General features: G+C 39.8%; 1 protein-coding gene across 2 annotated transcripts; it reads right to left on the reverse strand.

Annotated features, from left to right (window-relative positions):
* Nucleotides 1-8,591: 8,591 nt before the first annotated feature.
* Nucleotides 8,592-15,202, reverse strand: COX20 (cytochrome c oxidase assembly factor COX20). 2 transcript variants are annotated; one of them, NM_001040585.2, is made up of 4 exons: nt 15,044-15,202; nt 9,431-9,545; nt 9,255-9,318; nt 8,592-8,854 (listed from the first exon to the last, which is right to left on the reverse strand). In NM_001040585.2, the coding sequence occupies exons 1-4, from the start codon at nt 15,059-15,061 to the stop codon at nt 8,713-8,715; spliced, it is 339 nt and encodes a 112-aa protein (NP_001035675.1). In that variant the 5' UTR covers nt 15,062-15,202; the 3' UTR covers nt 8,592-8,712. The 2 variants fall into 2 exon arrangements, with proteins under 2 accessions (NP_001035675.1, XP_005216899.1); XM_005216842.5 differs by lacking the exon at nt 15,044-15,202 and adding an exon at nt 14,839-14,899.
* Between the last annotated feature and the right edge of the window lie 2,415 nt (nt 15,203-17,617).

Here is a 17,617-nt window from a genome sequence, read left to right on the forward strand (position 1 = left end):
CTCTTGTTTTGGGATTCTCGCCATCAAGGTTCAAAATCCCTTTATGAAACTCCCAAGAGGAGAAAATTTAAGTGTGTGCTTTCTGGACAGCTTATTCTTTACTCTGCACTTGGAACATTTAGGTTTTAAAAACTTAAATGTATATTGACAATTGACTTAAAATTATGAAGTTGAACTCTTCCCTTCCCCTCCCCCCAGATGACTTTAAACATTTAATGAGGGGAAAAGGTACTGGCTGGGAGAAGTTAACACTCAGTTTACCATCTTTAGAAAATGCTAATGGCTGTCCTCAACTGATAATTATATTTACATCTATATAATACATGAAACTCTGGGAACAGATGCTTTTAGAAGCCATCATGCAAGCCAGTCAATACTACACAACACTGCTAACTTAACTGTAGTTATGTGATAACATTAGATCCCCTAATTGTAATTTTATTGGGTTTGCACAGAACACTTTATCTTCTAAAGGACCCTCACTTAAGGTGAGGAATCAGGAGTCAAACTGTAGAACTAAAACTTGACATCAGTTTAGTGTTTCATTGGTGTTACAGGTTTCTTCTGGTAAGTATAGGTTTGTTTATTTTTCTGACTGCCTAGATTTTTGTTTTAGCCATTTTAAGTCAGATTTTTAACGTCAGAAATTTTCTTGCTGAAAGATGAGCTGGAGTTAAGTTTCAGATGATGGTGTAGGTTCCGTTGAGAATGTTTTGGTTATAACACACTTACCATAGGAATACTTAACAGTATAAGATAGTGCCTCAAGGGCTTTTGTCTTTTTAGCAATTGCAACTATCTGCATGAGCCTACTTTTCGGGATGCATCAGTATTACTAGGATTGCATAGACTTGTCCAGGGGGAAAAAGTAAGCTTTGTTGCTAATCAGTGTTTAGGTGTCCTAAATGTTTTAAGTACTATTGAAAAACGTTGGATATACTTTCTAGTTCAAAATTGTGTATTTTGCTACTCTAATCATTGCAATGGGAAAGTGATGGCCAGGGGACAATTCTGTAGGCTTGTTGTGCCTGTGTAGCACAGAAAATTTGGGAAAGAGATAAGACTGTTGATAGAAAATGTTAGGTTTTAAGAAGCATTTTCAAGGTCAGAATTACTGTTAACTATTACTGTCTTCATTTGTATAAAATGAAACAAATCTGGAGAATATATAAGAAATTAGGGAGTGCACCATATAGCAAGCAAGAGAAAAAGTTGATGCCAAGTTTGGCAGAACAAGATCAATAAACAAAAAACTTGGTTTACTGTACCTCTCCCCTTGCCTATATCCCCTCTATGGCAAGCAAAACTGGATAAATTTCTGAACAAATGTCCCAACTACACCTTAGAAAACTCACTTTTCTTAGAAAAGTCTCACCTGTGAGACTGTTGTTTAAGAGATGCTGTCACTAGAAACTTCTGTATATAGTTGATTATACTTACAATCATCCTGAGACAAGAATTGGATTAGATTGGTTATTTGTACAAAAACAGCATAAAGATAGAAATGATAAAAGTTGAAACTGCAAAAAGTTATCTCTGTTGGTTGGTTACATCTTGTTGCTCATACCTGGCCTTGGGTGGAGAGCTCCAGCTCTGACTGAAGAGCCTGAGACTTGACTTGTGGCCCTAATACACAAACAGCAAGGTGAGATCTTAGGATGAAGGCTGAGTCCAACCAGTTTGACACTGAAGTGACAAGCTAGGTTAAATGTAGAAAACAAGCTCTCATTTGCCTTAGGATCCTGTCTGAAAATAAATGAAACTAGTTTTAAATGCTAGTAACAGGTATTAAGCTTAAAAACAATTTTTTTCAGGGAAAGATGACTCAGTATTTTTCAACTCTTGAGGAATTTACATTCATGGAAAGATTGTGTGCCGCGTATGCCTCAGGTGTGGGAGTTGAATTGACATGATTTCCTATGAACTTAATATATGAACAGGCTTTTTATCCTAGGATTGTTTAACAGGTTCCATTGCACAAACAATATTTTGATAGTATTTAAGGCAGTGGTGCAAACACCTTTTACATAGGAAGATTGTAGATCTGGAAGCATGTTTCTGATGTGTTTTGAAAGCCAAAATCAGGATAAATATATTAAGGAGAAATTAAGGAAGGTATAAACTTGTATTTTGGTAGTCCAAGCTGAAGTTTTTGGTATTTGACACACAAAACATTTCAGTTTTCATAATTCACATATAACTTAAAATGTCTCTTTTTAAAAAAAAGTGGAGTCTGTAGGACAGAAAAGTCATCCACTTTTCAACCACCCAGAAGACTCATTTTGGAAGGAACCCGATTCTTCTGAAGCCATTTTTCTAAAATTCTTAAGATGTTTGAATCTAAACTTGTTCATATTTCTGGGGCTCTGGAGCTCAAAAATGGGTTTAGATTTTAACATTTTAGTAATACTTAATGAAAGTAAGGATGTATGATAATGACCTGGCAGTAAGTTGCAATGCTTAGTTTATGTATTGGAACTTTCTTACACATGAGTTTTAAGGAACCATTAGAGCTTTAAGAAGCTTAGCAGCTGCTTCAGATCTCTTAAAGGTTGGGATTTACTACTCATGTAAACTTCAGTCTCTTAAAATCATTAGTTGCCTTAAAATAGTTGAGAGTGCAATAATTTTGTGATAGTGGAGAGCCTTTTCCTTGTATCATTTTGAGATGTGACTTTTTGGCCATCAGCCCCCAACTCCTATACTCAAACATGCAGGTAATAGATGTAGCCAGTTTAGTGCCTAGAGTTTTATTTGGGGTGTTCTAATGCCCAATTTTTAACTTAGTACTATTAATCGTACTACATGTACATGATTACAAGACAATAAAAATACATTGTTCCCCTAACTACTGTTGAAGTGACATTTATCTTAACTAGTCCTTATTAACCTTGATAATAAAAAAGTAAATACTTAAGAATTAATTTGGAAATGACCTACTGGACTGGTTGGTTGTAGTGTGTGTCCTTGAGTGTGTTGCAATACAAAAAATTAAAAGCCATGACCTTAACATTAATTCTAAATTACAAGCTTATACATTTGAACAGGTAATAACCTAATTTTTAAATTCTGCTAATCTTGGTGGTCACAGTAGTGACTTTGAACCATGGAAATACGTGGACCTCAGAAAATAGCTTTAGGTAGGAGGGTAATGGCTAACTAAGATAAACACTTAAGTGAGAGTATATACATACATACATATATATACTTTCACATCCTAGCCAATCAGAGATTCAGGTGATAGGTTACTGTTTAGTTTGCCCAAGGAATGAAGTCCATGAGAAATAGTAAACTGAAAATAGGTAGAAATATTACTCAAAAGGTTAACCTAGAATACTCAAAAAGGTAACACCTGTACATGGTGTGATCAGGCTGAGAATGTGCTGTCCACTGAGAAGCTGAAAAAGTACTGTTTGACATGTAGACAGGTGGTGGTTTCCCTTGTAATTGGGGGCCCAATATTACGGGAGTAAATGTTGTAGGTAACTGTTAGGCCAGGACATCTGTAATCTCTGGTTAGATGAGTTACTGGGACAAGAACTTAATCATGTACTTAATGTAGTCAGTTCTAGTTACGAATATTGTAATTTTTTTCTCCTTACACTAGGAATCAACATAAACTTGGATCTTGACAAGGAAAGGGGTTTTGCTTTTAAATAAAATGGGATTCGTTGGTATGAGAAACAGTTGAAAGTGATAGCATAACAGTCCAGGCAGATGGATATGGAAAGGTTCAGGTTCAGTTCCTTAAATGCTTGAGTTAAAATCAGTGCTGCACCAGTGGCACAGCAGTTATTACTGCGAATGTTCAGTTCACCTTGGGGATCTGCACAAGTGGACACTGTAGGGACGACAGGCTTGGAAGGCTAGCATTGAGTTTGGAACCTATAAACACCTAACTGCTTGTTGCATGTTCTTCCTGCCAGTCCTCTGATACTCCCATTACATGATCTTAAGGAAGTAAAAATTAGTTTTGGCTAGTAAAATATTTTACACTTGCCAAGCACTTGAGAAGCATTGCCACAAATTAACATTAGCTGAAAAATCTTTTAAAGATAAAAGCAATCAAGAACTTTGAGATACAGGCACTGTAGACAGCTTGCATGGCATGAAATCTTCAAAAGTGTTCAGGCATACATAGAACAGTTGAAGCTTACTTGAATGACAGGATAATCTTTTACCTTAGCTGTTATTAAGGTACCCTTTTAGTTAAGGGAGATGGGAGAGTCATGGTCAAGAAAAACAGAAGATTCCAACTTACTGTTTTTTGGTGTTTTTTTTTCTTTTTGAAAAATAAAGCAAACGATAATGTGCTGATTTAAGTTTCATCTCCTTTTCCTTAGTCTGTCCATGTGAATGTGCTGTGTGGAAGAGTAAAAGGGCCCAAGTAAATGTGTTCCAGTGATTCCAATAGGTATTCCAAATTAATTGCTGCTTGTACGTTTAACACTTGTTATATTGGGCTTTCAGGGTCTCACCTTAACTAGAACTCTTAAAAAGATGGGAAAGGGAGAAATTAGTAACTAGGTGGGTAGATCTGTCTTAAATTAGAAGGAAAAAAAACTTCTAACAGCTCCTTTGTATACCTGAAATGTGAAGCATATTTAGTAGAATGTTAGTTGGTGGTCCTCTTGTAGAGATTAGAGGCAGTACATGCAAATAGAGCCAAGTCCTTTTGAGATTATCTCATTCTCATGGTTCAGATTCCTTCTGTTTAATGTTTTGTATGTCTCAACACTCTACTTCTGGTTTAAATACTTAAGAGTATTCTAATGCAAAGAAATCTAGAATGCCTATGTCCTTGGGTTCCCACAATCCTGCAGCTATGGTAAATGCACAAATAAGCAGCTTAAAAAACTTGGAAAACCATCTTTTGGATAATGAAGTGATGTACATTTATATCAAAAGTCCATTAAACCAGGAATTGAAATCTAAGACAAGGACTTTGATTATGCTAGTTCAGAAGCATGTATGAAACTAGGAAGAAATTTCCCTCACTACATACTTCAGAATAATGTGTTTTGGTGAGAGGAGAGGACTTGGGTGCTATACCGATGGGAAATAAAAATATCAGGATTTCCTCAAATACAGTTTTATTCTGTCAATCTCTTAATGGCTTTTGAAGAGCAGACAGCTTAGAGTAAAAGGTAAAATTCACAACCCTTCCTTTAATTGGAGGAAAAAAACAAAAACTAGGAAAATGTTTTTAAAGGAGGCTTAGAATTTAGATAGTAAAACACGTTTCATTTCACATGACTTGTCCTCGGGGCCTAAGGAGGAAGACATTTTAATGAAAATTCACCCTGTAGGAAACCAGTTTGTGTTGATTTGAATATCCTAAGGGTGGGCCATAAAATAGGTGTTTACTAACTTACAGAACTCTGGAAGTTATTCTTAGAAAAAAGGTGGAACAGATAACTGCCCATGTGAACATTAAGTGAACAACAGAAATCTTTGACTGTATAATACAGTCAGTGGTAGTTTTCTCAAGATATATAAATACTTGCAAAGTCTATAATCTCTAGAAAATAAAAGGCGAATGCAGTGGTCGAAAAGACTCATAAAATGTTTGCAACACTGATCAGTAGCACCTACATTATAAACATTGAAATGTAATACTTTGAAAAATACTGTGTAATTTGTCCCTAAAGCGTGTCTCTTCAGAGAAAATTTATGTATTGAACTTAATGCACACACACAAAAATACCCTGTGAAAGATAACAGTATTTGGGTGGTAGAAGATAGCACTGACCTGATTTGATGACCAATGGACCGTATTTTTAAGATGCTTCCAAAAGAGATTTTATTCTAGAGGACCATTAAAAACTACAATTAAAACAATCATTGTACTTTTTCTACTTTCCTCATTAAGGTATTCTGCTTTCCCACAGTCATGTACCTTACATGACTTAAGGGGTGCCTTAATCCCCATCCACCAGATTTTTACCTAGGAATAGAAGGATTCAAACCCTATTTGATACCTAGCATTTTGCTGAAAAGTGTGCATAAACAGGAATCCTGAATTTATTATATAGACCTCCTCGCATTATAAAAGTGAAGCAAAGGGAAACCAGCGATGGAGTAGAGGTACGTAGCCTGGAGAGATGCTTGCAAATAATGGTACTAAGGATAGTCAAATTTGTTGGCAAACTTGCTCAATATAAATCACAAGTCCAGAGAAAAGCCAGTTAATTTTAAAAACCCTGAGGTTCTTTTATTGAAAGGTAAAACAAGGAAAAAGGAGGGGTGGGGGAAGAGGGGGACTGCATAAAGCACTTTAAAGATAGTAGGTATGATAGATGAGCCACGAAAAGTTTTAAACCTACTAATGACGACAATTCTATTTTAATCAGCTATTTAGCTGGTACCTACTGCTATATCACGTAGTGTGAAAAATCGGATTTAATGGAATAATGAAGCAGTGCAGCTGAAGCCTTCATATGGGCCTGGAAGGTAGGTTACTCTTTCAGCTTAAGTGTGAAAAGCATGTAAGCTTCTGGATGAGAGGGATTAGTGAATGTTTAATAATTCAACTGACAACTGCTTTATGCCAGACACTATGGGAATGTAAAGATAAAAATTGACAGGGTTCTTAGCTATACTCAGTGACCAGTGCAAGTGTCTACCACTGTGGGTGTAACAGATGAAACAAACTAATATGAGAGCCTACATGAGATGATGATGAACCTAATTGTAGAAGTTGGTGAGCAATAGGATGTCACAGAGAGAAAATAGGACAAGGGTACTCTTAAGTGAAACGAAGAAGTGAGCAGAGGTGAGTTCATGGTGAGCCAGAGGCACACTGGCAATAGGATTGGCAGGATTTACCAGCTTGAAGTTGGATGGTGAGTAGAAGATTGGACTGCAGGAACCAGAAGTGGAAGTGTCAGGATCAACTTGGAGGCCCTATTCAAAGTATCTAGTAGCAATGTGTGATATGGGCCTAGAGCGTGTTACATGATCCAATAATTCATTTTGTATCATCCTAATAGTTCAAGAAGAAAACGTGCTAATACTGTAAATTTATGAAATGACATAAGTAATCCAAGTAAGCATTTAAACCTGTGTTTTTATCCAGGTCTCCAGTTTGTGCAGTCTTCTGTGAAAATGAACTAACCTTGTTACTGGTGAAAGCCTTGGAAATTTTTGCCAGCCGAGAGATTTTTCTCTTAACTTGGGGTAAGATTTAATAATAGTGTGCTAGAGCTGGAAGGGGTTTAGTTACTTAATCCATTGGCCTGATTTTATATGTTACATGTTATTAAAATATGATCAGTTCTCATCAGTTTCCCACCTACCCTGCCCTTTAGAACAAATGGCTGTCACATCATGAATTGTTCACATAGTTATTCAGGTCAATTTGAATAATGTAGACTGCACTGAGCTTTGATTTACGCCAGTAACAGGAGGCAGGTGATCTTGCGAAACTTAGTTCTCCAGTCAGTGTCCAAGGTTCTCCCTGTGGTGGTGGCCAGATAATTAAGATCAATAAAGATCAGAACAGTGGTCCCCAACTTTTTTGGCACCAGGGACTGGTTTCGTGGAAGTCAACTGTTCACCTTCTGTGTGGCCCAGTTCCTAACAGGCCATGAACCAGTGTTGATCCTGGGGTTGGGGATCCCAGATTTTGTGTACATGCTTGACAGTGTCACTCATGATCCGGATGGCACTTGATAAACCATAAACAGTTGTGTATCCTAAGCCGGAAGAAGGTGGGCACAGGAGGGAAAATGGTACCTTTCTCATGAAGTGAACTGGAGCAAGCCCTACCTCCTAAAAAGAGGCATGACGTAAGTCTCAAGACATCTCTTCCTTCCTCTATTTAGTTAACCATGATAATCGATAGGCCCGTAAAAATAATGCTGTAATTCTATCTACCAGTGTTCATTCCTTAACTAGGAAGGCCTCTAAGCTTGTGTTTTAATGTTGGTATTTACCAAAACCAAAAATGGATGAATGAATGAGTGAATGCTTTGGGCTTAGTTGGGTGTTGGGTGTTTTTTTTTAATGGCAGCCAATTTATTATTATAAATGTCTTTACATAATGGAACAACAACATGTTTAATTTTGCAATTCTTTTTCCTTTGCACCACACAAGTTTCAGAAGATATTTTTGTGCATGCCATGTACAAGTTTAAATTCTACTTAAAAACCCTGCATACTTCAAGAAATATTTAGAGCAGCTAAAAATCACATTTCCTTTCTGAGAGATAACTCACCTGTTAAAATGGGAGAATACAGTCAAGCAATGGGTACATTTTAAAAGTAACAATTGGAAAGTGATGATCCATTAGTTTTAAGTCTGATATAACAGCACTGACTTTAAAGACCAGAAAGTGTCCCTTCATTTTTAACAGGGTACAGGAATACAGTTGGGACTTCTGTTTTTAAGGCAAGTTTTAACATCCAACTAAGATTTTATTTCTTGAGACATCAGGTGTACTCTCTCCTTACTATAAGGAAACACTTTCTAAGCAAGTTAAACACAAGGATTATTTGAAGTGAGCCCATCATGCTATACTGACAGTAGATACAGGGCCAGAATAAGTTTGTAAATACTGACACGTGTAAAAAAGACGGCAGCTTACACATACTTTTACACATTTACTTGATTGAAAGCCATCTTAGGGTACATAAAATGTTCTCTGTAGTTCATCTCAGCTTTGTTCACAATGAGTGACTTGTGTCTGGGTTTTCTATGCTCAAGACTGCTCAGCTGCTGCTGCTACCGCCGTTGGTTTGTTTTCTTGCAGGATCAAGGTGGGTACTTTCGTATAAAATCTTGTTTTTAATTCCTTCTCTGGCAAGTCTTTCCTGGATTCTTAGCTTTGCATAATTATACCTACAGTGGAACCTAGTAAGGAGAACGTGAATAAATTACCAATATAACATACCTATGGGAACTAATTTGAAATTTTTAAAAGCTTACAGATGACTGTCAGTGGTATATACCATAGGCAGGGATGAAGTGAGCATTAGGATAAAAGATTGAGGCCTTCCTAAATGAAGTATAAACCCTGACGTGGCATTAATGCAGTGTCTGATGTCACATTCATCTGTTCATTTGACAAATGACACAAAACACATGTGTATATATAGATATCTTAAAAGATTAAAGGCAGTCCAGCAATATCGTTTTGTAAGATAATCTTCAGTAAGGGTGGGAATCTCCCAGTGGGAGATTGCTGAGTATAGCATGTGCTTTGGAATTAGATTAACCTGTTAAAATCTTCTTGAATACTTAACACTCATACCAGCATCCTAAAGTCACCACGATAAATCCTCCTACTCCAACGTCACATGATCTTCTAATTCTGCCTGTCGAAAGGAATCATAAACACTATAATCGTGACTGTGATACTTCATCTAGAACAAAACTAAACACATAGAGAAATGTTTTTTATACATGAAGAAAAACAGATATACTCACTAGTTAACAAAAAATGTCCAAGGCCAGCCACAACAGATCCTAATGAGCCATATAATACCGAATCCCGAGCACAGGGAATGTTTTCAACATCTAAAATTCCTAGGAGTTTAAAGGGCTAGGAAAAATTAAAAATTACATTGAGTTAAAGAATATTTTACTTCAGAGTGGTTTGGCAAAGATTAAAAACAAACCATCCTGCTTTGGTATCTAATATGAATGAATCTAAAATGGAAACCTTGAGAATTTGACCACAAAGTACTAAGTAGTAAATTAAACCTGAAGAGAGATGGGATCATGCTTATGCCATAATTTGTTAATCAGCTGGTTTGGAGATAGGGGCATACATTATTTCATGAGCTCTTTGAATCGCTCTCTGGAATCTCTTGGGGATTTGGCTATCACTGAAGGTAAAAGGCAGCATAATTACAATTTGAGAAACAGATGGGAAAGTGAAATTGTTCTAACCGTGTTACTTAGAATATTTAGTACACTGTTTTAAATTCCTTTAAGGATGACTGCAGATTTTATCTGTGTTAAGTAGTAACAGCAATTCCGTTTTGTTTATAACAATAAATATTTTGACAAGTCCCTTGTCTGTTTCCTTGCCTATAATACAAAGTTGCACTTGATTTCTTTGTTGAAGTACATAGTAACCACATCTAGATGTGATGAAAAAAAGTGGAAATCTAAGAGGGTTGGATTTTAGTCTCAGCTCTGCCACTAACTTCTGTAACCTGTAGGATATATTTTTTTATTTGGCCTGCAGTCTGTAATGAAGGGGTTTGGCTAGGTGATAATTTGAAGTCTAAAATGGTTTTTAAATTCTTCATACAGTCTGCATTGGACTTATGGATTTGTTCTCCCTCTTTGAAAAATCCTGCCACTTTAAGAGTGACATTTTCAACCTGATGTCTTGTCATTCTCACTGTGTACCTTGGGGTTGGGGGGGGCAGACATTTTTTAAAGTCACACTTAATGTTTTGCTGCAGCACTCTATTCATTTGGGGGAAAATTTTTTTTCAGTAATGTAACTTTTAAAAAGCAAGTCACTTGCCCATTTTTAGGAATGAGATGATACCTAGATGATAATACACTATAAGGGAAAAAGAAGACTGGATTGGAAGAAATAGGGAAAGGACAGTGAAGGGCAAGTTAGATTCAAGGTTGAAACATAAAGGTATATTGACTGTGTTTGCTTTGGCTAAAGTTTCTGCAGAAAAGACAATGTGACTTGGTTTCTAATAAAGCAAAAGTTATATACTCTCAGAAAACTGTTTTTTTCTTTCGTCTCTGCCTGTCTCCTGCCACAACACGTTTGAATGTAGCAGGTGCTTCTTAAAGTTGGTGGACCCCAGTGGCTGGCAGGCTCTTCAGTACAAATCTTCGTATACAAGAGGTTGGGATTTAACTTTTCATTTAATTTAGCAACAAAAAGAAGATTGTTCCTTACCTTCAGGTCAAGAGCCCAGTGGCATTTATGGGCCCAGAGGGGAGGGTGTGAACTGTTCTGAAGGTAGGCCATTGCCCTGGGTGGGAAAAGGGTGCTAGAAAGACTGAGATTGGGGGTGGTGGTTTTTAATGTCAGCTCTTAGAAGTGAGACCAGCAGCTTCTATCATGGGAGAATGTTAAGATGGCTTTCCCATTTAAGCAGAGAATGAAAGGAACCATTAAGTGTTGGCCACAGCATGCCGGACACTGCTTATCCCACCAAGACAGCACAAGCTCTTTCAAGGCATCTGGACCTTTTCATTTGGATTCTCCTCCATTATGGAGTCCTAGTGTAACCCCAGCTTTTGGTGGGGGGGGGGGGGGGCACTTGGATAAAATGATCAAGTACAGTTCTTTGCCAGGTGTGTAAACTTGCTGGACATCTGAAAGGGTGCTATTTAAGTCAACTAGGTAACTTCCTGAGCCTTTTTAGAGATTTTCGAGTCCCACCCTTCGACTCTGACTCATGGGCATTTATGTTTAGGAAACTGAGCACATCCCCACCCCAAACCACCAGATTGGGAGAAACACTGCTTTGGAGATTTAAGTAAATTTTTGAAATTGCAAATTGTAGAATAATCCAGCTTTGAAAGATAAACATCTTGTTAAGTGTTACCTTCTAAAACCAATATATGGTTTCAGATGCCAAGGATGGTCCTGCTAAACATGTATCACCTGCAACAAAAACTGCCTTGGTATGTCAGTAGCACCAAGGTTGAGAAGCCAGTGCTGGTCTACTTAAACAGTCTTAAAATTTAGAGGTGCTAAGGGGTTATTGATACCAAGCTCTTTATTCCTTGTTTTTAATTCTCTTAGCCTTTGTGACATTTCTGAAACAAGCTCAGGGTTTAAGTAGAAGCCTCATAAGTGGGTGGCAGAGTGGAAGTCAGTCTGACCCTGAAAGCCTGTCATTTTCATTGGAGCATTTAACCCTTTCAGAGCTCACACATAAGGATTAACAGGACATAACTAGATCTGCGTGTGTGCTTAAATCACTTCAGTCTGGGATCCTATGGACTTGCCAGACTTCTCCATGGGATTCTCCAGGCAAGAATACCAGAGTTGGGTGGGGTGCCGTGCTCTCCAGGGAATTTTCTTAGGTCTACCTGCAGGCGGGTTCTTTACCACTAGTGCCACCCGGACTCAAAACTGGCTAAGGATATACTAAGATTTTTTTCCCCTTTTCTAGTAAGAGAATTGTCACAGCCTCCTGATAAATCTGAAAGTTAGACTAGTGATGGCTTAAAAGCAAATACAGAATACTGAGTCTTGAGTTTAGACAATATATGATAGTATCTGAACTGTGAGTCTCAGAAATGGAAGGAATCTAAGCCTGAAGTCCTTTTGAAGTAGTTCTACTTGTAATGTTCAAGGCATTTAGCATTCCTCTTTTATTTCTTAGTGAAGTCAGTCATGTCCGACTCTTTACAACCCCATGGACTGTAGCCTACAATGCTTCTCCGTCCATGCCATTTCCTTCTCCAGAGGATCTTCCCAACCCAGGGATCGAACCTGGGTCTCCCACATTGTTAGCAGATGCTTTACCGTCTGAGCCACCAGGGAAGTCCTAAGTAGTCTGCAAACTTAAGGTTCACCTGCTATTAACAAGTTAAAGCCTTTAGATATATAAAGAGTATATTTTAGGGTAAACTAATATTTTAAGGTTAGATTTAAAAGGGCAGCTTTACCAGCATACCTTGATGGAAGTAGGAAAGCTCAAGAAGAAATGTCTAAACCAGAATGCCAATTTAATGATTTATAGAGAATAAGTCAAATTAAAGCTGCTTCATTTTCCACTGTTAAATGTATCTGCTCCATCAGTGCTCATTTGCTTTTTATTTCCAAGGAGGAGCTGGCCCTACTATTTAAAACTAGTCCTCACTGTGCAGCTGATTACTCTTAAGGACTTTGCTTCTAATGGTTATCCCTTACTTTAATTGCATTATTTGTTTTTCCTCTTTAATAATCTCCAGTCTAGAAATATACAAATTTCCCTCTCAGCACCCTGTTCCCCCAAGCCACTATTCCATTTTTCTGCTCTTTACTGCAAAACTCGGTTAACAATGTGTGTTCCTCTTCACTTACAAACCTACCCTGCTTTTAACGCAGTTCAACAAGATATCCCCTACCCTCCACTGAAAGGGCACCACTGAGGTCTTCTAAAAGAGCCATTTTGCTAAATCCATCATACTTTACATCTCTGCACATGTAGCACAGATAATCATTTGACTTTGGAACATGTTTGGCTTAAAATACAAGGTTAAATTTTTTTTCTTTCATTGAATTTTCTTTATTTTCAATGGATTAAACCACCATCATGACCCTAAAATGACAGCAGTTACCTCCTATCAAAGGTGAACAATCATATATACAAAGAATAAAAAGGCCCATTGAAGATCCAGTGTCTTCACAAAGCCGTCTAGAATTTTGCGTTTGAAGTTAGATGCTTCTTGTACTCAAGTGTCAAATAAGGGTACCTTTTGTTCTACTAAAGCATATTCCAAATGGCATGTGAGACACGAAAAACAGAAAAGGCAGCAAGACAAACTGATAATATGGAAGCAATTTATCCAACGTTTGTTCATAACCATTGATCTACGCCAAATTTATTTTTAAAATTTTATTTTTTGGTTGAGCTATGTCACATGTGGGATCTTAGCTCCCCAATCAGGAACTGCACCCCACACCCCACGAACCCCGCACTGGAAGCTGGAGGGAAGTGTCCCATCTAGGGCAAATTTAGATGGAAAATTCCCCAGAGCAGCAAGAAAACTGAAGAAGCAATCAAAAATTTCAAGCTGAGCAGATTTCCTAGATCTACAGATTTGGTGCAGTGTGGCAGAGTAGGTCTTCCATAATCTCTGGTTTTCGATGTATAGAATTTTTTTCTTTCTGCGTATTTTTTATGAGCACGTAATCTGCATTGAGGATATAAAAATTGGATTCCTGCTCTTAAGGAAGATAAGACAAATTAACTTCCAGTATAATGCTGTAATGATAACAGCTATGTACAAGGTGTCAGGGAGATGAGGACAGAAGCACCTCAGCTACCTTTGGGGAGTCAGGAAGCCCTTGCCAGAGATAGCCTGTTGAGCTTTAATACACTTGGAGAGGAAAGCGTGAGAAGAATCACAGAGACTGAACAGTTAAAGAGTTAGATGAGGAGTTTTATACGCTTCCCAGGTGGCACTGGTGGTAAAGAACCCGCCTGCCAATGCAGGCGACCTGAGACTCGGGTTCCATCCCTGGGAGGAGGGCATGGTAACCCACTCCATTACATCACAGATCGAGGAATTCGAATTTAACCTGAAAGCAATGGGCTGCTACGGCTGAGTTTTAAGCAGATGTAAAATGATCCATTTTACAGGGTAGCCGACAAAGACAACTGTGGATGATGGGCTGAGATGGCAAAGCAGGACACGAATGCCAGCCAGCGAAGCTGTTGGTTGCATATAATAATGCAAACTCCACGTGGTTGACTGAAAACTAGTTAACGGGAAAAAAAATCGCAAATCTTTTCATATGATCCTCCTGCTCTGGATATAAATTCACTAGAATATAGCAAAGTTTTCATTTCTCAGCATTTGCCCATTCCTCCATGTTAGGGAACTTTAAAATCACTCTTTATTAGCCAATTACAATATGAGGCGCCTCAGCAAAATTTTCTTTCCACAGGGACGAGTCTTAGGGCCTGCAGTAAGTTATCTGTATCGGTCCCCTCATCCTCCTAGTTTGGGTCACCTGAATCGTGTCACGATAAAAACGGGCTGTGCGACTGCAGAGACGCTAATGACATGTGCTCTTATCCAGGGTCTCCCAGCTTCAGAGACTGTGTCCTCACCCGCCGCCCGCCCGTACCCCACTCACCCCCACGCCCGCCGCGTACCCCGCCGCCCCTCGCCCGTCTTCCCCGAATTACCTTCCCCTTCCCGGGTTCCCCGGGTTCCGGCGCAGCCGCCATGGGGACTGTCAGCGCCGCTGCCCCGCCCCGTCGCCGACGGCCGCCGTGGGCGGACGCCCGCCCCGCCCCGCCCCGCCCCGCCCCGCGCCTGCGTCCTCGCTGTCCGCCATTTTAGGGAACGTTTCCCAGTCTCCTAGGCGGCAACACTGGCTTTGCCGGCTACCTCGGGTGCGGCCGCCATTTCCTTTGTTCAGTTGAACAGATCACGTCTTCACCGGGGCTTTCCCCAGGTTGAAGGCTTGGAGAAGAGGCGAAGGAGGGCTAGGGAAGCAACCATGCACCCGCGCTCTTGGCACTCGAGGCTGCGCCTTTTCCCGCCTTTGCCCCTCCTCCGTCTCCAACCGCCATTTCTAACCGTCGTCCGCGCGCGTGCTCTCGCTCGCGTGCTTGGACGCCGGGCGCGTGCGGCGGGGGCGGGCGGGGCCGCGCGGAGGAGCCGTGCGCGCCGCCGCCGCTTTGTCCTGCGAACGGGAACCCCCCACCCCCCCCAGCCCACGGCCCGGAAGTCGGCCCGTCCTGGCGTGCGGCCTGCGTCCCCTTGATGTCCTTTGTCCTCCCGCCCCGGGACGAGCCCTGGGCGGCCCTAGCAGCTCCACCCAGCCCCGGCCTCCAGCAGAGTGTGGTCTCGCGCCCACTTCCCCTCCTCTCTTGCTTTGGTTTCATCCGGGAGTTGCTTTAAAATAGCGCCGCTCCTTTAGCTTGAAGGAGACTGAGGACAAAATGGAGGGAGCACCTCGTCAGCGAGGATGCGTCAAGACGTTTGTGCCGGGCGTGCAGGCTGCGGAGGGCGGGCGGGGTGAAGTGGAAAAAGGCCTGCGACACGCATTTTTGAATGTTAGGTAGTGACTGCGACTAAACCTGAAATCTGCATTTTAGCGGCAGCAGTCGTCTGATGCAAGATAGGGCTTGGCCGCTTACTCAGCACTCTAAATAAGTACAATGCAAATCCTTTTCCCGTATTTTTTCCTGTGCACCGTAAGGAAAATGTCCTTATCAAAACCTCATGCCTCCTCTTTTATCTATCTGTATATTTCAAAATATATTCCTGGGAAGATGTTCAAGCTTTCGCGTGTATATTATTATTGTGCATAGTCATGCTGCAGTGCACAGAGTAATTTCTGCATAAGGTTCGCGATGATTGTTTGCTATCATCTGTATTAGTTGAGCGTTTTTTTTCTCTTTACACTTTAGTGATCGTTTAATACCTTTCTACAGTCCCAGTAAAACACTTGGTTTATGACTCGTGTGTGTGTGTTTTAAATAAGTAACTTCGGGGGAAATTAAGCTGCTTTAACATACTGCTTTAATATTAGTTAGGAAATAGAATAAACGTCACCCTGCCCATGATATCCTGCCAGTTTGGGGTTCTTAGCTGAAAATCCTTGCTAACTATGCTTTGAAATCTTGGTCTGAAAGGTAGTATTTAAGGCAGTAATAGTCCATTAAAAGTGGAGAAATGGCAAACCACTCCAGTATTCTTGCCTGGAGAACTCCATAGACACAGGAGCCTGGAGGGCTATATTCCATTGGGTCGCAAAGAGCAGGACAACTGAGCGACTAACACACAGTCCATAAAGGAGTGAGGAATTCTTTTGAATTAATTCATAGTTGTGTCCTAAAGGAAGGAGACCTGGAAAAGTACCAGAGCCATCCTATTTTATTTTTTATTGAGACTTCGAAAAATTGCTAGGGTAAAATTAGGGTCCTTTCATTTATCTTTGCAGTATTTTCATATATCATTGCTTTATATTAAAATTTTAAATTTCACAAATGACATAATACATGTTTTTTCTAATTTTCATATAAAGTGAAAAGTAAACGTCTTTTTTTCACTTTCACCCCTTTTTTCTTCCCTATTTAAGGTAAACACAAGTAACAGTTTAATACATCTGTTTCCAAAGTGTTTTCTTTTTTCTTGTTAATTAAAACAACCCTGGAATATAGGGTAAAAAGTAAAAATCTCTCTATATCAGACCTACCCTCATACTTGTGTGTTTGTATATGGCGCACACACACTTACGTAAATGTCTATGCTTTACATAATTTTAGCATTTAATACTATGCACTGAAAATTTTTTCATGTGACGATCTGTGGACTTACTCATTTTAAAGGCTGCTCAGCAACCCTTTGATTAGTTCCCTTCTGATTGACCTAGCCTTCCAGCACTGTTGCCAGTTTACATTCCCCATTAACAGTGTACGAGAGTACTTGTTTCCTCACAACATTTATTTATTCATATTTTAAACATTTTGGCTGGCCTGGATCTTCCTCATGGCTTTGGCTCCTCTAGTTGCAGACTGCAGGCTTAGTTACCCTGGGGTGTGTAGGATTGTATTTTCCCAGCCAGGAGTCAAACCCCAGTACCCTGCATTGGAAGGTGGTTTCTTAACCACTGGACCACTGGGAAAGCTATCCTCACGTTTCTAACACTGCATATTATCATATTTGAATTTTTTTGTCTATCTGATGAGTGAAATACGTTTTGTTTTTTAAGATTTATTTACTTATTTTTGTCTGTGGTGGGTCTTTGTTGCTGCAAGTGGGCTTTCTCTAGTTTCCTCAAGCAGGGTCTACTCCTCATTGTGGTTCTCCGGCTTCTCATTGCAATGGCTTTTCTTGTTGTGGAACCTAAGCTTAGCAGTGTGCCCCCCGCTGCCCCCCTCTGCCCCGCCCCCCCCCCCCCCCCACCTTGGTTGCTCCAAGGCATGTGGGGTCTTCCCAGACCAGGGAATCACA

The sequence above is a fragment of the Bos taurus genome, chromosome 16 (assembly GCF_002263795.3).
Source record: "Bos taurus isolate L1 Dominette 01449 registration number 42190680 breed Hereford chromosome 16, ARS-UCD2.0, whole genome shotgun sequence".
NCBI lineage: Eukaryota > Metazoa > Chordata > Mammalia > Artiodactyla > Bovidae > Bos > Bos taurus.